General features: G+C 35.7%; 1 protein-coding gene across 3 annotated transcripts in view; it reads right to left on the reverse strand.

The window, feature by feature from the left end:
* The window catches only part of Csmd3 (CUB and Sushi multiple domains 3), a 930239-nt gene that overhangs the window by 517799 nt on the left and 387566 nt on the right, over positions 1 to 24874 (reverse strand). For all 3 annotated transcript variants that reach the window (XM_050162609.1, XM_050162600.1, XM_050162593.1), the window contains one exon: positions 24274 to 24398. In XM_050162609.1, coding sequence (XP_050018566.1) covers positions 24274 to 24398 — 125 coding nt within the window. The remainder of the gene's footprint in view (positions 1 to 24273; positions 24399 to 24874) is intronic.

Here is a 24874-nt window from a genome sequence, read left to right on the forward strand (position 1 = left end):
AAAATTTGGAGAAGCATTGAAAATAATTCAAAAAGTAAATTTTATCTTTAAAAATATTATAAAGGTTGTCATATGGAAGACAGTAGCATAATCATTACAAACTTTATTTTTTAATTCTGTCAAAAATCACAGAGCTTTTAGTGTTTGAGTGACACCATGGGAAATTAAAGAAGACAGAAGCTCTCAAACTTTATTTCCAATGGTATTTGCTTTCTCTTGTAATATCGAAGATTGCTAAAGCTCCAAATAATTCACCTGCTAAAGTGAAAGCCACATAGTTTAGAAGCAATTTACTTAGGTTGTGAGTCGTCATCTCATAAAGCCCAGTAGGCTGCACAATTTATAATCCTCCAGCATAGAAGCATCTGCTGTGGGAGCTCCTTTGGCCAATTGCCTTTAAGATACCAGCCCACTTGGGCATGGTCTTTTACACTATAAACACAAGCTCTAAAGTGTGCATTTGCTCTCTTGCTTCAGGCTCTCACTTCCAGCTGATAGTCTCCATAGATTCTCTTCCTGTTCTTGTTCGTGCAGAGGACTATGATCTAGAACAGTGATCTGTGAGTCTCCCCTAAATAAATAACCCTTTATTGTATATAATTCTGAACTAGTGTGAGTTTATTTTGTATCATCCACCATCAAGCATTCCCTGCAAGGACTGTATTCAGGCTCTCAGGGATGTCAGGGAAATCAGAAAACACTACCACACTTGAAACCGAGCATAACATATTTGTGAATAAGATGCATGAGTTTTAACTTAAGTTTACATGTGAAGAAAATGCAATTTGTGCCCTTAAATAACACACCAGGTTCTTTAAAATAGTAAAGCACGAATGGTCTGGAATCTTAAATTATTAAGCATCATGAGTTAAATTGAGCAGCAAGCTCACGATTGTAGCTAACTGTGCTGCAGCTCTTCTGCCTCCTCTTTCACGGGTTATTTAAACAGGAAATGGTATATATGGATCTGCCCCCTCTTTCACGAGTTATTCAAACAGGAAATGGTATATATGGATCTATCCTTGAAAAATTCAGAGTTGTTTAACGTAAACTGTGAAGTTCCCATGTTGTTGTAGATCCTTTCAGGAATTAAAGGGAAAGGTGGCCAAAAATAAGTTCCTGGAACATGTTTTCAGATTTTTATTTGGTTGTTTTTTTTTTTTATAATCATCTGAAAAATTTCTAAAGAAATCAGTGTTTAAATGTTTTCACATATTCTATTGGTTAGAGTAAATGCTTTCAAGAATATACGCTGATTCCACATGTTTTATTGCTTTCCTTCCTATTTTCTGTCCCTACAACTTAGTGCTCCTTTTTCTAACCACTGAAGTCACATCTGTGTTCACTGAAAGAAATAAGATTAGTCATTTTTACAGGATTGTGGACACCAGCACCATAACTCATGGAATTAAAGGAGACTGTTGAGGAGGCATTTGGTGCTATCAGGATAAATAGGTAATTTCCTAGCTCTTGACAGACAGTTCACCTTGAGGTTCAAGAATGGGTATGTTTCTTAAACACGGACCCCTTTACTCTGGACTACTTTTCAACTATCAGCCTTTAATGAAGAGTCTTAACACGGCACTCACCAACTGCCTAAATAAGCTTACCAAAGAACTCCAAGGACCTTTGTGTCAACATCCTTCCATTACGTGGCTTAGAGGTGTGTGATTTTGCAAAGTTTTTGGAATGTAACTCAGATCCTTATGCTTCTCGGTAAGAATTTTATGTATGGACAGAGCCATCTCTTCATTCCCAATTATTTCTTAGTATAGAAGATAGAGTTTCCAATCCTGGACTCAAGGATGCTCAGACAGCTATTTCTTATCCAATGGGTATTTATAGAAAAGAGTTCACTTGATTGCTGTGTTTCTCAGGCCACCAAAAGCCAGATAGGTCCAACAGTGACTTCCACTGCATTCCTTTACAGACAAAAAATTCTAAGAATTGAATTGTTGCCTCTGTGAACTACACAAATGCTCAAATATCAAGCTGTGGTCCATAGAGGTTAAGGAGTTGACTAAATCCATGCTGAGTCATCTATACCACTGTCCTTGTGCACAGATGACTGGTGTGGGGAAAGAGTAGCAGACTCGGGGCTTAAGGATGATGGTTATGAACTTTCTTTTGTATAGAGAACACTGACTAGCAGTTCCTCTCTCGTTTACCGTGATCAGTTCCTCCTGCTTGTGAGTCCCGGGGGAAAAAGATATAAAGAGTAGATGGCTACCACCTTGGCCAAAACAGTCCTAGTCAGAGGAAAATAGATTCAGGTATTCAGAGAGTCTAACAGCAAAGTCTTAGATGGGTAGCGAGGAGGTATAACTATCAGGGTCTGCTGTGACTGTATTTGTGCTGTCCATATTGGGCTCCATCCTATTCACTCTTCCTGTACCGGGGCCGTCTGCCTGTTGCCATACTCCCCTTCACGACGGTGTGATGGGAGTGGTTTCTGACTATAATCCTCTGGAAATGTAGCCTCTTAATAAAATGTTCGGTCATATAGAGCATGATGACCATGATCAATGACGATATAGTATATACTTGAAAAATGCTGAGTGTGAATGTTTAGTTTCCTCACCTTAGCTATAATTACATGAAACACCGTGAATATTAATCTACTACATTATATACATTTGATGGCCTATATACACTTTAAAATGCATGTAGTATATTACAAACATGTATCTAATGGTCTCTACAATGAACAGGAATAAATTTTAAAATTCTTTTAATGAAACTATTCTTATAGATCCTGTAGCCCTTGCCTAATTGAACACAAATTCCAATATGAAATATTCTTGGCCATATTTGAAGCTACTATGAAGGATGCAGATTTAGTCTATCCTGAACTCTGAGGTCCTTTATTTATTTTAATGAAAGCTATTAATGAATTAGAAAATGTTGTATAAAGTGAGTCCCCAATTGTTGCTGAAATGTTCAATGATATTACCTGGGTTCTGGAAGGCATTACTGTGAGCCTCTGCTCACAGGCCAGGGTTTCTACAGGTGGCCAAATGGCTTTAGATCTGTCGAAAGTGCCAGCATGATTGGTAACACATCTTGGATTACCTAAATTAGTGTTTCAGGACAAGTGCAAGATCAGGACACAAACAGAAAGAAATCCACCTTGGTTTTTCAAAGAATCTCTGAGGGTGGTGTGATTTGTTCTGCACATTAGGTCTGTGTCCCTGGAGGTTGGTCTTGTTCTCTAGTTCAAATCCTGTTGGTGATTATCTTAATTAAATGCTGTGTGATAAAAATTGAAGAGATTTGGTCTCAGCTTCTGGCATAGAGATTAATCAGAGTGTCTGACTAATGGGAATTCTCACAGGAAAATATAATAGAAGCCAAAACACTGTAGAAATAAAGATGGCACTGCCAAAACCCATAAAATATGGCAAGTTTGGAAATGGACATATAACCTCCTGAAATTTAAGTTGCTGTCAGATTCCCAAAGTGATAGAATATAGGAGAAGATATTTGGGGCACTTATTAGGATGCAATGTTGGAAAATGCATGAGCAACTATAGTTCCTGTATAAGAATTGGGTAAACTCTTTTTTGTTTTTGTTTTGATTTTTCGAGACAGAGTTTCTCTGTGTACTTTTGGAGCCAATCTTCTCCTCACTCTGTAGACCAGGTTGTCTGAGAACCCACGGAAATCCACCTGCCTCTGCCTCCTGAGTGTTGTAACTAAAGGCATGCACCACCACCCTGCTGGTAAACTCTTTAGGATGTGAAGTTTCACTATTCAACTGTCACCTTCTTCGCAAGGGTTTTCAATGAAATTACATTTTTTTTTCTGGTAGCCTGTTCAAAGAAATTCACCCTACAGAACTGTGATTATAAAAGACTGTTGATAAAGATATCCATGGTAGCATGCTAATTTCTTTCTTAATTTACATACATGGTAAATGCCAGATTCTTCACAGTACTAAATCCATTATTCTGCTCATCTTGTGTTGTATGTACAGAGTTCAAAAGTTAAAACATACCAATTAATGTTTGCGTCTCAGAGTTCCTCATTATACAATACAACAAAAATATAACCCATTGTCTTCCTTTTTTGTCCTTTTTAAAAAATACCCTCTATCTGTCTATCATCTATCTATCTATCTATCTATCTATCTATCTATCTATCTATCTATCATCTATCTATCATCTATCTATCATCTATCTATCTACCTAAGTACCTATCTAGCAAACTATTTTGGTTTTTCGAGTCTAGGTTTCTCTTTGTCACAGCTCTGCTTGTCCTGTCCTGGAACTTGCTTTTAGACCAGGCTGGCCTCGAACTCATGAGAGATCTGCTTGCCTCTGCCTCTTGAGCACTGGGATTAAAGGCATGCACCACCACCGCCCAACAAGAACTCTTTCATTGCTTTAAAAACTAAAGCTGTATAAGTGCTAAATATTTTAACTTATTCATGAAATTTAAAAAATAAAAAATGTAAAGGAAGACAAATAGGTTTTGTACTAATTTCTTAATTGTTTGTATTCATAATCCACTATTAAGTTCCTTAAGGCATTAAAGGCAGGAAATTTGCATGATTGTGGCATATATAATATAGCAATCAAAATGTGTTCTATGGATACATTCAATCAAGGTCCAATTTTTTTCAGGATTTCTCAATATTTCACCCATTAATTAGGTTTTTCTTCCTTTCATTTCCAAAAATCCAATATTCTTTTTCACAGTAACCTAGTTCCTTTAGTCTTTTAAGTTATGGATCATCAATTTGAGTATGTCTCTCAAATCTAGTCAGTGCAAGAATTAATATCTACCTCCTGCTTCCTGGATTAAAATATTATACACAATTATATTTGTGCTTTTCATAATAATTATGAATAAAATAAATGATACATCTATGACTGTTAATCTATCAATATTTTGGTTATGCTTATAATGAATGAAGAAATTTTCAGTTTTAACGTGATACTATTTAACTAAAATTGTACTGTTTGAAATTACTATTACCTGTATCATTTCACCTTTCCTTTTTCCAACTCCTCTCATGTACTGCTCTTTCTTGATTTCTCCCAATTTCTAGTCCTTTAGCCTATTTTTCTTTAATTGTATGCCATATGTATGTATATATATATGAGCATATACATATATGCCACATAAAAATAAAATATGCAAATATGTATAACTTTGTGTGTATTTAATATTTTGTTTATTTTCTTGAGACAGTGTTTCTCTATATAGTGTTGGCTACCCTGCAAGTCCCTATATAAACCAAGGTGTCATCAAACCTATAGATGTCTTCCTCCCTGTGTCTAATAACAATAAAGGAGAAAGAGTCCATGAATTTAAAGAAAATGAGAAGAAAGGTATATGAGGAGATTTGGAGGGAAGAAAGTGAAGGGATATTCTATAGTTTTATTTATAATCCCCAAAATAATTCTAATCTCGTGATCTTCATAATATTTTAATTCATTAAAAGATTAGTAGAAGTTCTGTTCTTCCTCAGCCTGTTGGCCACCAAGTTGAGAGGGAAAAGAGGCAGATGGGGTGACAAAAGTTTGGCATCCCATGAGCATGAATGGAGACAGTCCTCCTGGGAGACAGACTTCAGGGACTGAGTTCAATTTTATTCCAGAGTATAAGGAATATGCAGGACTGGGGAATCTAGGGACAATCCCTAATTTGCATTAAGTGGCAAGCTGGGCTGCTCGGGAAGGGGGATGGTGTGACCTAGGACCACCCAAAAATGTCTTCCAACAAAGATTCAAAATAGACATGGAAATATTGTATACCATCCTGGAATAATCTGGAGGGAAGGTTTAAGGAACAAATTAAATAGAAATGAAAGCATTGAAAAATGAGAGGCTTCCCAGAAGACAGTCGATCTCATAAGAAGCCATGTTTGACATTTGTGAAAGCTGACAAAAAAAAGAATAAAAAGATCCTCCTCTGGTTGGTGAGCTTAGATTTAATCATTCTACTGATCGTTTTCTTCTAAGAAATTAGTGCTTGATTCAGAAAAAAAATAAGAGAAGGGTGAGGTATCCGTGGATAAAATGACTGTTTCAGAATGTCCCATGTATTTATTTTCAGGATGAAGACATAATTGCAAAGTGTGCAAGACACAAATATCCAATTTTTAAATACTGAAAGAGACATTCATTCAAGGTCAACCAAACTATAAACATCTTTGACTGGTAAATAACTCTGGAGGATCAGTTTGAAATTACGGTGACTATATGAAATTTTCCTTTTCCCAGATATGAAAAATTCTCTAGTGTACTATCAAAAACAACAACAAAAACATTTTTCAGCTAAAATGTAAAAGAAAAAGAGAAAATATGGCAGTCATATATATTGACCATCTGATTTAAATTTTAAAGTTTCAAGGCTTGGTAATTTCTAGGGCTTAGTCATTTTCATTATGAAAGTTGAATAGCTGTGTATAAGGAACTCAGAACATTTTTATGTCAAAGCTCCTCACTCCTGTCTCTGTCTTTCTGATCCCTTTACTCTACCCTAGTCTCCCTATTATGTTTACGAAAATTTTTTAAAATATAATCAACATTTAAAATATAAATTTTAAGATTTAAATCTGGGGCGCAAGACACATGCCACGGTACGTAACTCCCAGCAGACATGGAGAGGTGAGTGGATAAGCTGCAGGAGCAGGCTATCTCTTTTTTCCATGTTAGCTCTAATTATCAAATGCAGATCATATGCTTGAAGTAAGTGTCTTGACCCCTGAGAAATATCTCCAGCCAGTGTCTGTACAAATAAAAAAAAATCAATATCTGTTTTGTTTTAAAATGGAACTATAATACAGTTAAGCAAGGGCTGCATAAACTAGAGACTCGTTCATAGCTTCATAGCACGTAACAAGGAGAGGGGAATCAAAAATACTGAACATGTTAATAAAATGTTGCTGCTCTTGTCACGCTTGACATCTCTGTGCTTCATGGAAACACATTTTCTAATATTTTCCTCAAAATCATCGCCATGGTGTAAACCTAAATTTGCCTAGTCTTGTTTCCTTGGAATGGATAAGCTAAAGGTGGCCGGAAAAGACGGCAAGGTGCACATTATATGTATTTTTTTAGGTCTGACACCATTTCATTTCTTTCCCTTAAAATACATATTTGAGAGGAAAATCTTTTCCATTTTCACCTGGTAGTTCCTGGCGACCCTGAAATGAGTGCCTCTTTGGCAGGGAGTATGCAGGTGTAGAATGTTCTCATCACCTGGGTGTGCTCAGTGAATAGAGGAGGCAGGAACGGCTGCTTTGGTTCAGTGCTCTGATGTAGCAAATGTCCATTTTGCCAATCTGTCAATCAAGAGCATTACAGAGGTAACTGAGGATTCCAAATAGCCTGCTAGTGAGTGCATTACTCCTATTGAATAATCGAAACTCGGCCTAAGAAGCAGGATCATTTCAAGTTGTTTTTTTTTTTTTTAATCCTTGATGCAGTTAAATGAATCGATTTATTACAGACTGGGTGATGCTAAGTGAATTACCCTCTAGAGATTTGATTTAATTGGTCAGAGGTTGGCTGCAGGCATGAGTTCTTATTTTAAAAGCTCTCCAGATGATTAAAATGTTCATCCAGCAATGAGGACCACAGGGCTACATGGAACCCTCAGGATATAATTGTGTTTCAGAGGCTGACTGACTGCTGACCTCCCTAGGCCCTGCTCGTGTGGATTTTAGCCACAGTTCCAATTACAAAACTTCCGTTCTTCTGCCAACTTCACGGGAAACATAAGGGGTAGGGTTTCTTAGGGTTGTTATTGTTGTGACGAAAGACAATGTCCAAAAGGAAAGTTGGGGAGAAAAGCTTTTGTTTGGTTTCCATTTCCAAATCACTTTTCATTACTGAAGGAAGTAAGAACATAACTCAAAGAGGGAAGGATCCTGGAGGCAGGAGGTGATACAGAGGCTTGGGAAGGGTACTGGCTTGCTTCACATGGTTTGTTCAACCTGCTTTTTTATAGAACCCAGGACTACCAAATTAAGGATGGCACCTAACCATTCCGGGCTTTAGTGCCTCCTTTTGTCAGTCTTGGAGTTAATCTTGTATCCTGCCACATTACTAAAGGTGTTTATCAGCTCTAGGAGTTCTTTGGTAGAGTTTTTGCTGTCGCTTATGTATACTATCATATCATCTGCAAATAACAAAAGTTTAACTTCTTCCTTTCCAACGCGAATCCCCTTGATCCCCTTATGTTGTTTTATTGCTATTGCTAGAACTTCAAGCACTATATTGAAGAGGTACGGAGAGAGTGGACAGCCTTGTCGTGTTCCTGATTTTAGTGGGATGGCTTTGAGTTTTTCTCCGTTTAATTTAATGTTGGCTGTCAGTTTCCTGTAAATAGCTTTTATTATATTTAGGTGTGACCCTTGTATCTCTAATCTCTCCAAGACCTTTATCATAAAGGGGTGTTGAATTTTGTCGAATGCATCTAATGAAATGATCATATTTTTTTCTTTCAGTTTATTTATATGATGGATTACATTGATAGATTTTCGTATGTTGAACCAGCCCTGCATCTCTGGGATGAAGCCTACTTGATCATAATGGATAATTTTTCTAATGTGTTCTTGGATTCAGTTTGCCAGTATTTTATTGAGAATTTTTGCCTCGATGTTCATGAGTGAGATTGGCCTGTAATTCTCTTTCTTGGTTGAGTCTTTGTGTGGTTTTGGTATCATGGTGACTGTAACTTCATAAAAGGAATTTTGCCCTTGCTACTAATACATTCCCATTTCTAAGCTTCATCTCCCATATCTAGAAACACTTTTTATCTTTGACCTCCAGGTGACACACTGGGAAGTGTCTCAGAGGCATTACCTACAGCGAAACTCACAGACACAACATTCTCCTAAAAAACAGAGAAGACAACAGGAAACAAATGATAAAACACTCACCAAATCAAGACAAGAACAGGTATCAGCTTTTTAGGATTACAATCATTCCAAACCTAGATGCATAGAGACGTGCACTAACAGTTGGTAAGGACAGTATGTCTCCACTAGAGCCCAGTAACGCTACAACAGTGTACCATGAGAAATGAAATATCTGAAGCACAAGACAAGTACTGCAAAGTAACTCTTATGGATATGCTCAACGTCCTTAAAGAGGATGTGAATAAAACCACTGATATAATTTATAAAAATACAAACAAATGGGAAATTGAAATGGAGAGAACAGTTCAGGACATGAAAGTAGAAATAGAAACAACAAATAAAGTCCCAACTTTAAAAAAAAAAAACTAAAAAATATTAAAAAGACTTCCAACAGGAGTCTTAGAGATAAGTCTTATTACCAGATAGCAAGTACGAGTAGACAGAATCTCAGACATTGAAGTTCGAATGGATATATCACTCAAAGAAATGTTAAATCAAAAAAAAAATACTGGCACAAAACATCTAGAGAAGCCACAACACTATGAAAAGACAAAATCTACAAGTAATTGGATAAGACAAAGAGAAGAAACTCAGGTTAAAGGCACAAAAATATTTTCAATAAAATCACAGAAGAAAATTTCCTTAACCTAAAGAAGTTGCTTATCAAGTAACAAGAACCAGGCAGAATACCTAATAGATTAGATCAAAAAGGAAATTTCCATTGTAATAGAAACAAAACACCAAATGTACATAACATAGAAAGAAAATTAAGAACTATAAGGGAAAATGACAAAATAAGATATAAAAGCAGAATGGTTAGAACAACACCTTAATTTTTTACATAAAATCTCAAAGCCTGAAGGGCATGGATATATGTTCCATAAACTCTAAGAAATCACAGATGCCAGTCCAGAATACTATACCCCCCAATTGAATCATAATAGCTAGAGAGAGAAAGGAATACTTAAAAAATAAATTTATGCATTATATATTTACAAATACCTAACAGAAGGTGCTAGAAGAAATACTTCTACCTCATAAGGTTAATCACGCACAAGAAAACAGGAATAATTTTAAAGTAAGAAATCTAATGAGGCCAGTAAAACTGAGACTACAAACCAAACTCTTGTCAACAAACACTGCTTACTGATAACTCTCAACATTAATGGTCTTAATTACCCAATAAAAAGACATAGACTAACAGATTGGGTTTTAAAACAGGACCCATTCTTCTGATTCATCCAAGAAACACAACTTAATGTACAGGATAAATATCACCTCTGGGTAAAAGAATGGGAAAAAATATATTCCATGAAAAGAAATCCAAGATGCAAGCTAGTAGAGTCATTTTAATATCTCATGAAATAGTCTAAGAATCAAAACTAATCACAAGAGATAGGAAAGGATACTATATACTCATCAAAGGAAAATTCTATTAAGAATTTATTTTAATTCTAAGTATCTAAGCATCAAACACAAGAGCACCGAATTTAGTAAAAGAAACACCACTACAGCATGGTACTAGCACACTGCTAATGGGTTACTTCAGTACCCAACTCTTGCCCATAGACAGGGACACCTAGATACAAACTAAACACAGATATGCTGGCGTTCAATGATGTCATAAACAAAATAGATTTAACATATATTTATAGAAGAGTTCACTTACACACACACACACACACGAATAAACTTTTCAGAAACTAAAAGGACTTTCTCTAAAACTGACTACATATTTGCACAGAAAGCAAGTCTCAACATATACAAGAAATTAAAATGGCCTGCATTCTAGCTGTTCACCACAGATTGAAAATTGACATCAACAACAGCAGGAACAACAGAAAACTTAAAACTCCTGGAATAATTTAATACTGAATGAAAATGGTCAAGAAATAAATATAAAACAATTATAATTTAATGAAAATGTAAACAACATTTCTAATCTACGGACACCAGGAAAGTGATTCTAAAAGGGAGAGTCCATGGCCTAAATGCCTAAATGAAATTCCTATTAGTGATTTAATATCACATCTGAAATTTGCAGCACCAAAGAAAGGAATAAGAAAGGGTAGACAAAAAATAAAATCAAATTCAGGACTGAATCAACAAAATAGAAAGAAATCTACAAGTAATTAACAAAGAATCAATAAAACAAAGAGTTTGCTCTTTAAATAAATGAATAAATTTACAATTTATTAGCTAAATTAAAAAAAAAGGCAGAGAAAGAAGACCCAGTTTAACAAAAATAGAGGTGAAAAAGGGGGATAAAACTGAGGAAATTCAATCAGTCCTAAGGACAAACTTTAAAACCTGATTTCAAAAATAAAATAAAAGTCTAAAAGAAATGATGTGGATTTTCCTTCTGTACCACTGATTAATAAAGAAACTGCTTAGCTGGGCGGTGGTGGTGCAAGCTTTTAATCCCAGCACTCGGGAGGCAGAGGCAGGCGGATCTCTGTGAGTTCCAGAGTCCAGCCTGATCTACAAAGGGAGTTCCAGGACAGGCTCCAACGCTACAGAGAAACCCTGTCTCGAAAAAAACAAAATAAAAATAAAAATAATGTTCTGGCTTTGTGGGAGCCCAGCCAGTTTGGATGTTCACCTTCCTACACTTGGACAGAGGGGGGAGGACCTTGGACTTTCCACAGGGCAGGGAACCCTGTCTGCTATTTGGACTGGAGAGGGAGGGGGAGAGGAGTGGGGGAAGGGGGAGTAGGGTGGGAGGAGGGGGAGGGAAATGGGAGGCTGGGAGGAGGCGGAAACTGTTTTTTTTTTTCCTTTTCTCAATAAAAAAAAGAAAAAGAAAAAAAAATAAAGAAACTGCTTTGGACTGAATGCTGGAAGAAAGAAAGGCAGAGTCAAGGAAAAGCCAATTAACCCCCACCAGAACTTTAGCCAGTAAGCCACAGTCATGTGATGATACACAATTACTAGAAATGGGTTAAATCCAAATAAGAGTTAGCCAATAAGAAGCTAGATCTAACAAGCCAAACAATGATTTAATTAATACAGTTTCTGTGTGATTATTTTGGGGCTGAGAAATTGGGGACCAACAAGCGGCTCTCTCCTACAATAAATTGGTGCTCACGTTGACAATTAAATCCACTTAAAAACCTGAGAGAGCTTAAAAAGGAATTCTAGACACAAACATACAGAAATTAACACAGCTTCTTGCTGTTTGCTGGTGGCAAGCCACAGCTCCTTTAAGAGAGATTTTTCAGACTCAGTAGCAGAAAAAAAAGTCATTCCATTTTGAAATGCACAATTTCTGGGCCATGCTGCAGGTGTGAACTCTCTTTCTGGAGTTTGGCTATGGATGACTTGAATGGGGTTTGTGCAATCGGGTGCTTGTATGCCCGCTTAGGAAAGCAGCTGAGCCATGCTCACAGCTCCGTGCCCCCACATCTGGGCAGACAGTGAGATCAGGACTGCTAGGAGTGCACAGGCAGGAGAGCATGGTGAATTCCTGCTGCCATACACAGAGATATTTCCAGGCCACACAATTCTCTGCATGGCATATCTAGCTATTACTCAGAGAAAAGGGTTTATGTGCTGCATGCTCATTCTCAGAGTTGAAGGGCTAAGTGTGGCTTATTATTACTTGCCTGACAGTTCCTTGGAATTTATATTATGGCTTTCATTCTTGCTTTTCTATGGAAATCCTGTGTGTGAGAACATGCATTTCTATGTGTCTACATGTATTTCTTGTGCTTTTTCTTTGACTCTTTGTTTCTTCTTTGCCCTATTTTGTGTTTTGATTATTTTTTTTATATTATTATTTTTTACACGTGTGTTTGATTTATAACTAGAGTCAGAAAAGCTGTAGATTTGGATGGGAGAAAACATGAGGAAAATCTCAAGATATGGGTGAAGGGAAATCATAATCAAAATATATTGTACAAAATAGTTTCATTTTAATATGATAAAAATAAGAACAAAAATGATTAGAGCAACAAGAAACTGTAAAATCAAGAAAATCAAAGGAAAAGAGTTCTGATGTAATGCTCAGAAATTATTTCTTACACACAGCAACAAAAATACAATCAATCAAATAGTTCTATTGAGTGGATATAAAAAGAAAAGTAAAAGGGAATGAGAGATAATAATTACAAACCATGAAATAAAGGTTTAGTATCCAAAAATTGTAAAAGCGCAAACAACTCAATATATTAAAAATTCTCAATAATATAAGGCTAAATCTACAAAAGGATATTCCCTTGAACTCATCAAAAAATCATCAACATTTATACTGACAATGATCAAAACTGTTTTTAGAGAACAACACTGGGCCTGATAGTTTATGTCTTTACAAATATTATTCCTTCTTTATGCCATTTTCTTCTTGTCCTCCATTTGCCTCCTCATAAATCACAATTAAATACACCTTTCAGAGTCAGTATAGTGTTTCCTCCTGTGTAAATTATTTGCTACATTTTCAGTCAAATATTACTGCACTTGTATGTAGTGGTGACATAGAATATAAGTATCTGTTTGTAATGGGGCACAAAAAAGCATGGTTTATGTGCTGCAACACATGTGCTCAATCAGTACTTATTATCTACTAAAAATTTCAAAAATTTGAAGTTTTTCAAATTTTTCAACTACAACAAAACCTTTTAAGTCAAGAAACAAAGAAAATTAGATTTTTGTACACAAGCTAAAACCTAACTTTCAAACATGCCCATATATTGCTTATTTTTATGTTCTGCAACCAACTGCCAGAAGGAATCTACTGAAGGATAGAAACACATTTGGTTCACATGCATTAAATCCATCATACCAGGGAAACATGGCAAATAGATATGGTCCTTGGGGCATGATATTAGAAGCATAAAGGTTCATAAGTACAACCCTAAGTCTTACAACTAGGTTCCAAGTCAAAACGATTCTTCCTTCCCAAATGATGTTACTCTCTAAGGATCATATACTAGAACACTTGAACCTGTGTAGGGATTTCACACTCATGCCATAGTAGCAAACAGGCCTTTGGCAGGCAATCATCCATCATCCATCTCTCACTATAACCTTGTGACCAAAAACACATAAGTTTTTTTTTTGCATTGACAAATTCCTTTCATAATCAGTATGTCCGTCTTTCACTCTCTTCTTGATTCATTGCTGATCCTTTTCTATAGTCAAAGGGGTTTTAAGCTTGCATTGAATTCCCTTTAATGATATGTGATAATTTAAAACTTTCTGTGACTGTCCTTTTCTAATTAATCCAATTCTAATCCACACCATAAAGATGAAAACACATATTTTACCTCCTCTTAATTAGAATTAATTAGTACATAAATTTCAATGTTGCTAAAATAAATACATTGTTTTCAAAATAAGGGAATATAAAGTAGCAACAAAGAGATAAAGTGGCAAAATGTTATTTTCATGTCCAAATTGAATTGACTTTTGAAAGGTTAATAGAGTAATTCTGGTTATGTTTGTTTTGAAATGTCTTTATATTTTAGATATTGACAATGTAATCATGCCTTACTTGTGGTACAGATGTTCTCCCATTGTTTCACTCAGAATGTACTATACTTTCAATAAGATTGCAGATTACTCAAGGGCTTGATTTGTTCATTTCTAGTCTATGTTTAATGTATTGCACCTAGTACAGCGGTTAAAGAAAAGATTCATTCATGTATGCAAGTATCAGTTACCATGTTTACCATATACCAGAAATTGCAAGTTGTTTGGATACTTGTTCTGTACCTACTGTCACAAAAACTGTAGACCAGGTTAACCCCAGAACATGCCCATTTCCTTAATGCACAGAGAATCCCCAAGAGGTAATAAATAAAATCATTCAAGAATTAAATGTAGTTTGTTAAATTTAAATTCCATTCTTTTTATTATTAAAAATCCAACCTTGTGTATGTATATATAAATAGGCAAAGTAATATATACATCCTAGAAAATACAGAGTGTCCTATTTCATCTGTTTTGTTTTAAACAAAGAGCTCTAAAGCTATTGGTATTAAAACAAAGGGAAACCTAATTAATGAAAGGCACATTTCATATCCTGAAATCTTACATCGTTTTAGATGGTCAAAAGTATAGAAAAGTTATTGTCTCTCCGTTCTTGTTAAATAATAACATTCCCTTACCAAACATGAGAAATAAAATATTGCTCTGCTATAGAGTTCTGAATGATATCACAGGCACACTACAAAGTGTTGTAAAGTAGGCTGCTAGCTAGTTCCTCGCTGCCTAGCCCAAAAATAATCACACAGAAACTGTATTAGTTAAATCACTGCTTGACCCATTACTTATAACTTCTTATTGACTAATGCTTATGTATTAATTTAACCCATTTCTATTAATCTGTGTATCGTCACATGGCTGTGGTTTACAGGCTAAAATTCTGGCTTCTCTCTCTGGCAGGGCTATATGGTTTCTATGTGACTCTGCCTCCTTTCTCCCAGCATGCCATTTAACTTTCTCTGCCTTCCTAAATTCTGTCATGTAAAATAATCAGTAGCCCTTCTATATACAAACAATAAATGGGTTGAGAAAGAAATCAAAGAAAAAAACACCTTTACAGTAGCCTCAAATAATATAAAGTATACCGATGTAACTTTACCCAAGCAAGTGAAAGATGTGTATGACAAGAACTTCAATTTTTTTTAAAGAAATAAATTGAAGAAGTTACCATAAGATAAAAAGATCTCCCATTATCATGGGTCAGTAGGACCAGCATAGTAAAAATGACCATCTTAGCAGAAGCAATCCAGAGAGTCAATACAATCCCCATGAATATCCAAACACAATTCATACACAATTTGAAAGAATAATACTCAACTTCAAAGAGAAAAACAATAAAACCAGGGTAGCTAATATAATCCGGTACAACAAGACTTGCAGAGCTTTCACCATCCCTGCTTTTAAACTCTAACATAGAACCATAGCAATAGAAAGTGCACGGTATTGGCTCAAACACAGTTATGTGAAACATTGGCGTCTACTCAAAGGCCCGGACATAAACTGGATTTTTGACAAGGAAGCCAAAATTGTACAATGGAAAAAAGAAAGAATCTAAAACAAATAGCACTGTTCTAGTTGGATGGTGGCGTATAGAAGAATACAAATCGATTCGTAGTTATCACCCTTTACAAAACTCAAGTCCAAGCAGATCACAGATTTCAACATTAATTCTGATACTCTGAACCTGGTAGAAGAGAAAGTGAGAAATGATCTTGAACAAATTGTCAGGAACTTCCTAAGCAGAACACCCATAGCACAGGTGTTGATATCAACAATTAAGAAATGCGATCCAGCCGGGCGGTGGTGGCGCACGCCTTTAATCCCAGCACTCGGGAGGCAGAGGCAGGTGGATCTCTGTGAGTTGAGTGAGGCCAGCCTGGTCTACAAGAGCTAGTTCCACGACAGGAACCAAAAAGCTACGGAGAAACCCTGTCTCGAAAATCAAAAAAAGAAATGCGATATGCAATCCAATGAAATTGGAAAATCTCTGTAAGGCAAAGGACACTGTCAATAGGACAAAATGGCAGCCTACAGAATGGGAAATAAATCTTCACTAGCTCCACATCCAACAGAGGGCTGATTTCCAAAATATATAAAGAACTCAAAAAACTAGATACCAACAAACCAAATAATACAATTAAAGAATGGCGTGCAAGTCTAAACAGAGAACTCTCAACAGAAGAATCCAAAAGGACCAAGAAACAGTTAGAGAGATGTTCAACATACTTAGCCTTCTGGGAAAGGCAAATCAAAATGACTCTGAGATTCCATCTTACACCTGTCAGAATGACTAATCTAAATGAAGTCAGATCAATAACACAAGTGACAGCTCATGCTGGAAAGGATGTCAATCAAGAGGAATACTCCTCCATGGCTGGTGGGAGTACAAACATGTACAGTCACTTTGAACATCAGTGTGGTGGTTCAGAAAACTAGGCATCAGCCTACATAAGATCCAGATATACCATTCTTGGGCATATATCTAAAGGATGCTCAGTCACACCACAAGGACACTTACTCAACCATGTTCATAGCAACTTTATTTATAATATCCAGAATCGCAAAACAACCTACATGATTTTCCACTGACGAATGAATAAAGAAGCTGTGGTACATTTACACAATGAAGTATTACTCGGCTGTAAAAACAATGACATCATGAAATTTTCAGGCAAATGGATGGAATTAGGGGAAAAAAAATCATCCCAAGTGATGTAACCCAGACCAAGAAAGGCAAGCATGGCATGAACTCACTCCTAAGTATATACGAGCTATAAAATAAAGAATAAGTATGGTATAACCCACAGACCAGAAAGTGTAGGTCACAAGGAGAGGTTTTTGGGTGGAAATCCACATATCCCTTGGAAGGGAGAATAGGTTTCATTGATAGACTGAGGGCAGGTGGAAATGGAACATGAGCAATCAGGTTGGGGCAGCACAGGGGGCAAGAATGATGACGGTGATTGCTGCAGGGTAGGAGGCATTTTGGAGTTGGAAGTCTGGCACAGGGTTATGGTCTAACTATCATTAGACAGATGTCATTCAACACCAAGTGGAAGTAGTCAAGCCTTAGGCAGAATTCAGGAATCTTGTGGTGGTGGTGGTGGAAAATGGAGTGTAGGAGGCAGAGGGGTCAAGTACACCAGGAGAAACTTCACACAATTAACTAATCTGAGCTCAGAGGGTCGCAAGGAGACAGAACCAACAACCAGAAAGCCTACATGAGACTAACCAAGGCACTATGCGATTATATTAGAGTTGTGTAGTTTGGTCTTCCTATAAGATTCCTAATAGTGGGAGTCGGGGCTGTCTCTGTCACTTCTACTGGCTTTTGAAAACCTTCTTCTCATATTGGGTTGCCTTGGACACACTTAATACATGGGGCTGGACATATCTTCCAGCAATTTGAAATGCCATAATTTATTAATTCTAATAAAAAATCCTGCCTTTTTTAGGTGGAGACAGAAGAGCAGGGGATTGAGAGGGTAGGGGAGAATGGGGAGAGGGACTAGGAGGAGAGGATGGGGAAATGGCAGAGGTTGGGATGTAAAGTAAATGGCTGAAAATAAAGATTTTTTTAAAAATATTGTTTTCTCATCTCAATTCTCCTAGAATCCATATTAATATCTATTTTGTACACAATGGAGATTATTTTTCTTATGAAATAGCCTTCTTTGTGAAGTTGACAAAGAATATTATATAATTTACAACTGACTGGAATTCTGAGAAAAATTAAGCTAGGCATGCTCAGAGCTAACCTGATATAAGAAGTACTTTCCAACCCGTACTAAAAGGGCTCATGGGACATCAATGAGGAGGAGATGGAAAGAAGGTAAGAGCAGACAGCGAGTAATCAAAAAACACAAACAAAATGTAAGAAAAAACATAACATATAACATCTTAAACTGCCAAAAATGATCACAGATACTGGTAAAGGAGGGTCATATTCTTTAGCCTTGCTTAGCAATTATACATAATATAACTTAGACACCCAGTTTTTGTGTTGTGTTTGATGAAATTAATTAAATCTCATTAAGATTGTTTTGTTGAACCTGATAACCATGGATTAGTGAACTAAATTGATGACCGAAGTAGTTTCATTAAAAATCTAAACATAAAAAAAATAAATAAAACAAAAAATCCCTATAAACATTTTGGAAAGTGTATATGTGTGTATGTGTGTGTGTATGTGTGTGTGTATGTGTGTGTGTGTGTGTGCATGTCTGTGTGGTTGACAAGGTATATATATATATATATATATATATATATATATATGCCACAGAATGAGAAGGTGAAATCTGAAAGATTGAAAGAATGCAATTGGCTTTAAAGGACAGAGCACCGACACATGAAAACAATCTCCTGAGTATTGAGTTTTTGGAAAACTGTTCGCAGTTAAATAAATGAACTTAGACATGAATCCTGAGTGATTTTGGCAATCAGAAGATTCAGAAGATTGCCATAGCAGCAGGAGTGGTAGCTGAGCCAGATGCCACCCAGAACTGAAACCTTTGCAGAAATTCAGGTTGAATACAAGTGTTTAAGTGTTATAATACTTTTGTCATAAGATCCTTTTACATAGCTAGAATGTGAGCATTCTAATGAGATTCATTACTTAAGATGCTGAATGAGACCTGAAATAATTTTTAAAATGGACTATTTTATTTCTTTAACTTGCAGTACAGAAGAGCAACATAATTTCTCAGAAACTTTATAAAAGGGCGAATTTGTTATAATGTATCTACCAGTCACATGTAACTATATTGTAGCCAAAATGGAAAGAATTGAACTCTCAACATAGTAGGCTTATAGAACACTCAGAGCAAGTGAGTGTGGCTTTCAGACACATTTTAAGGAGTGGACCGAGAACGTAATTTTACAGTTTTATTTTTTGAGGTGAAATTCATTTTTTATTTCATTATTTTTTAAAAACTATCTTTTTTCATTTTGCTAACCAATCCCAGTTCCCACTCCCTCTTCTACCGTTTATTTCTCCATCATCCCTCCCATCCCACCCATCCACTCCTCAGAGATGTATGGTTTCCCATGGAAAGTCAACCAAGTCTAGAACATTGCTTTGAGGTAGGACCAAGGACCTCCCCACTATATCTAGGCCTAAGAAGATAACCCTGCACAAAAGAATGCATTCCGAAAAGCCAGTTCATGCAGTAGGGATAAGTTCTGGTCTCACTAAGCAGTTCCTCTCTCGTCCCTGTATCTGCTGTTCACACTGTGTGGTGAATCATGGTATACTCCTCATATTACAATCACACTCACAGTGCTGTTTTTCCCATTCAATATGTATGATAATTTACATCAAGATCATCTTTCTCACCAGAAATTGCAAACAATTGCCCCTGTCATCTATACAGAGTCTACCACATACTTCCTACATTCGTGTGTATGATTTATGGGTTAATGTAAACTAATATCAAATTCATATGCTATATCATATATATCATTTAATTTACTATAACTATACACACTGATCATTGAATGAATAGATATATAATAATATATTAATAAGTTAATAGAAAGATAATTTATGGAAGGTTGAACACAGTCATTAATGTGTGTTTTTTGTGACTCTAATGTAAGAACACGGGATTTTAGTCTTCCGTTCACTTTTCTATCCAGTCTTCCCTCATTCCCCTGCCCACAGTTTTCACAAGTTGTACATGACATTGTGTTAAAAACTCCTAAACACTTGTCTGCTTAGAGCCACCCTATAAATACTGAAATACTAATTGGACAAGTCCATACAATGTGCTTAGGTATTATTGTTAAGTTCCTTAAGTGTTGTCACATTAACAAAATTATATTTTCTTTTCACAGCTCGCCCTCGCTAATCAGGCAGAAATCTCAAATGAGTGTGCCAATCATTGTAGGAGCTGATAACGTTCATACGCTTCCTTTGGGGGGGTCTATTGCATACACAACTATGAAATAATCATTTTTCTAACATTAAAATGACAAACACTTCATAGGCATATATTATCTAGGAAATGATACTCGAGTTTCAATACAGCCATAGTACTAATTATGAAATTTAATTGCTTTAGTTTATAATGTGCTGTTATTAATGTGAAAATGTGTCCCTTTAAAATGAATTCCATCGTTGCTTATTCATACATTGTGTGAACACAGCCATATTAATGATTTCTCAAAGGCATCGTCCACCGATACTGTTATTGACAGCACTTTTGTGAACAAAGACATATTTATTCTCTCCAAGCACCCATGAGACACAAGTGCTATTCTTCGTTCAGAATCACAGTGGATGTCATTTTAAAACTTCAATTACTATGTCAGCAGGTTCCCTCCATTACTTTTTTGAGAACCACAGCAAGTGGTTTCTAGTAGCAATGCATGCCTGATAAGCCATACACATGTGCACCTTGTGAGCAATAGTAAATGAATCTTTGCAGACATGGTTGAGATCTAGAGAAATAATGTCTCTGTATGGAACTATAACAGTTATGACTCTTGAACGTATAGTGTTTTTACATCCCTGCTAACAGATGAAGAATGAATGTTTCTACAAATAGACATGACAACAGGACGCATGCTAGAATGCAAAAGAAACTACATTAACATTCAAAAAATATTTCTGGACATGGCAGTCCGTAGAGAAGTGTAGCATTTTTGAAAAATGACAAAAAAAGTAACATTATTTCTGCCTTAGAATGTTCTTCAATCAAAGACATGATTCATCCAGTCTTACAAAAACAAAAGTCTTGAATAACGAAGGGCTTATCATCTCAGTTTTACTTTATATAGATCTTAAACTCCATAATTTGATTAGAACTCCTTGTATGTGAGTTTGTTCCCATGTTAACATTAATCTCCTTTTCTGTAATAAATCATAGTCTTAACATTATTTTTGTCATTAAATGTATATAAGGAAATTAGGAAGCCTTAGAATGCACAAAATATTTAACTCACAAACCATGATAATTTTTTAGAGATACTTGAGAGTGAGCCAGACCAGGACACAGATGAAACAAATGCCATGACACATTATCTAGTATTTGTTTCACGAAGTACATTAAACATGTTTTATGAGTTAAAGCTGGAAAAAGTATGCTTTCTTTGTGCCGTTGGTGTATGTGTATTTTCAAAACAATATTCTGTGTATACACAAGCATACATGTGTGTGTGTGTGTATATGTATAAACAAAAAAAAAAATGTGTGTGTGTATATTATGCATGCACATATGAGTGCCGGTGGTCTATATACGTGGCAACTCTAAGACTAAACACAATAGAGTCGATTTTTTAAAAAAAAATACACAATTTTATTTCTTTAGTTTCATGCAATTTTATGGCTGTTTTGATACAGTGTATCTCATATTGCTCACGCTGACTTAGATCTTTCAAGCTGTTTGCAATGATTTTGAATTTCTGGTCCCCTACTTCTACCTCCTAAATGTGTGGAAGATGGATACATGTTGACATACCTAGCTGTATTTAACTCTTGCTCTTAAATTTCATCATCTTCATTGTATTAACAATGTACCTTTAGTGTTGTACATTATCCTTTAAGGCTTTAACTTAAAGATGTTAAGAGGAAAGTTATATGAGACCAAAAATCTTCCACTGAACCTGTGAATTTCTCAGCCTAGGTTGCCATTGCCAAGGGAGTACAGTGTACATCACTTATGTTTTATATTTTTCTCTGTGTGCCTTTTTGATGCTGTGAAATCTGGCATCTCTTCCCCATCTTATGAGATTTTTTTTTATATAAAATGTTGCAGTCCTTTAAGTTTTGGAAAGCTACATCACTCGCTGCCTTATGCTTTTTATTTCTAAAATGGAGATGGCAATGTCTCTGTCAATTTGTTTTTTGAGAAGTAAATGAGACAAAGTATATGCAGTTGTTAGCATAATGCCTGGCACTTAGGAAATGTTAAAAATAATAGTGACAATGTTGTAGTAACTGTGGAGTCCTTCCCACATAGCTCCATTTTCAGCTCCTTCATATTTATTAACAGCACAAGATTGTTCTATCCAAACACACTTGAACAGCATTTTAATGCTTTCTTACTGCACCCTCCTTCTATATCTAGCCGATCCTGAAATAACTTTTCCCTTTATAGTACCTAGTACATATGCCCTCTCTATTCTGACATCTTCCTCCGCTTTTCTGAGAAGAATCCCCTTGGGTATGGTGACTGTAAAAAGGCTCCCGAGAGAACTAAAAAGTCTTGACTATTGATGTACTAAAAATGCAGACAAATCATGAAAAAAATCACAATAGGCAAAGGAACAAACAACAGACATGCGAAACATAAATTCACAAATGCAACCTAATAAAGTTCAGAAAGATTAAGCATACATAGTGGTGAATACCACCAGACACCCATAACCAATGAATTTGGGAGACAAAGGTAGGGAATCACTGTATTATTGAGAGCCCATCCTGGTGGAATTGAGTTGCAGGCCAGTCACGGATATAACAAGACCTTGTCTCAAGATTAAAATATTACAATGACGAAATCTTGAATAATTGTACAAGAATTTTTCTTTGAGATGTAGTGGGTATGGGAGCTGGGAGATAGGAGGAGGGGTGTAGTGTGGGAAGAACAAATTTTCAGAGTTAGCAGTCAGGTTTTTAAAAGAGAAAAAGGAACAAGTAGACCAGATGGCAAAGAGGCAGTCAGAAGGTGGGCAGACTGTGCAGCAATATAGAAACTAAAAAAGAGATAACATTGTGTAATAACATTCAGACATTGTCTTCAATGAAATCATAGTTATTTTCATGCTCTCTTAAAACACAGGGACTAGCATTTGAGTCTGAGAAGTAGCATATATCATAGATGTATGAACTTAGGTACTTGCTATTGATGAATACACCTAATCCTAGTGGCATGATTCTTGAAAACACTTACGTTTATGTCTAATTATATTAGCACACTACTTTCAATTTCTTAAGATTATGGTATGCATACTGTGACCTAACACTATGTCTAATAATCATGTATTGTTTTACAACATGAAAAGTTCACTAGTACCACAAAACAAATTAAACAAGCATATATAGAACATTTGAGTTCACATGGGAAATAAATGAGGTAGTCTAGTTTGATTACTTTAGGCTCAGCCCACTTTGTTTTCTAGATAGTTAAAACTTCACTTTTCTTTCAAAATGTTTTTTAATAGTATATATTTTAGAGACAGTTATTGTGAGTCAGATTATGCATATGCATATCAACTAAAACTTTATCTAATCCCAAACAAATAATTTTTAACACCAGCAATTTAATTTCAATCACACTTTGATAAAGATGAATAAAGTACCACCTTTCATTTCTCTGGAATTTATTTTTGAGGAAAATTGTTGAGATTGGAGTGAGGACAAAGATCTTACACTCACACACACACACACACGTACACACACACACGCACACAAACTCAAAGGGGTGAAAATGGTATTCATGTGGATAGAAAATGAGAAAATATCCATGTTAACAGGCAAAACAGAAATTGAAATCCGTCATTATTTGATTTTAGTGTAAATTCAATAAACTTAAACTTAATCTCAATGCTACCTCCCACCATGGGTAGGTAAAGTGAAAAGCTCTGCATATGAAGGTGGGATTTCACTTACCAAATATTTATTTCACTACCACACAGGAAAATTAATGAAGTATTTGTAAAGACGAAAGACAATTTCTAAAGCTTGATATTGCATGCTTTCTGATTCAGTTGTGATATTTATGATTGTTAGGTTGAATACTCTTTAGATTAGAAAACACAGTGGTTTACAACTTCCCTAAAATGTTAAAAAACACTGAGTAAATGATTATTTTAAGAATATATTTCAATGGTTTATCTTCATTGTTGGCCTATGAGAACAAACATAAGTATCACAGTATCTTCAGAGAATATTTTATTATAATGCTTTTCTTTACCTTTACAAACAGGTCTGTGATCACTCCAAGCAGCAAAAACTTCTGCTATTCGTTGACAAGTGATGCTTTTTGCTCCTTGTAGGACATAGTCTTCATCACAGGAGAACTGCACAGTGGATCCAAGACTGCAAATGAACAAAGAAATGTCTTTACATTTAGACAAACAGAATGTGATGGACAAGATCTACATCTATGGACATGATTCAATAAGTCAAATGTGTACCACAAGGCACAAAAATTTAATGGAAAATGTAAAAATACAACTTATATAACTATGTATTAAAAGTAAAAGAAAGAAAAATCTTCATTAGATATGTTCAATGCCAAGGATTTTAGAAATTTAAGGCCAGCATCAAGTTTAATTATTATTAATAATTTTTTTCAAAGAAGACAAAAATGCTTTATTTAGATCACCAGGAGTAATGTTTCACAGAAAGGGAGCAGTTACAAACTCTAGAGTTGCAAATTTGCTTCTCTAAGTGGATGGTAAATGTGAATAAATACTTGGCATTCTAAACTGAATTCCGAATTTTGGGTTCCTATAACCCACAATATTTCTTTATGGAGAACCTACATGTGTAGGTGTTTTTACGTGTCATTG

This window comes from Alexandromys fortis, unplaced genomic scaffold, assembly GCF_014885135.2.
Source record: "Alexandromys fortis isolate MF-2015 unplaced genomic scaffold, M_Fortis_MF-2015_v1.1 scaffold_17, whole genome shotgun sequence".
In the NCBI taxonomy this organism is placed as follows: domain Eukaryota; kingdom Metazoa; phylum Chordata; class Mammalia; order Rodentia; family Cricetidae; genus Alexandromys; species Alexandromys fortis.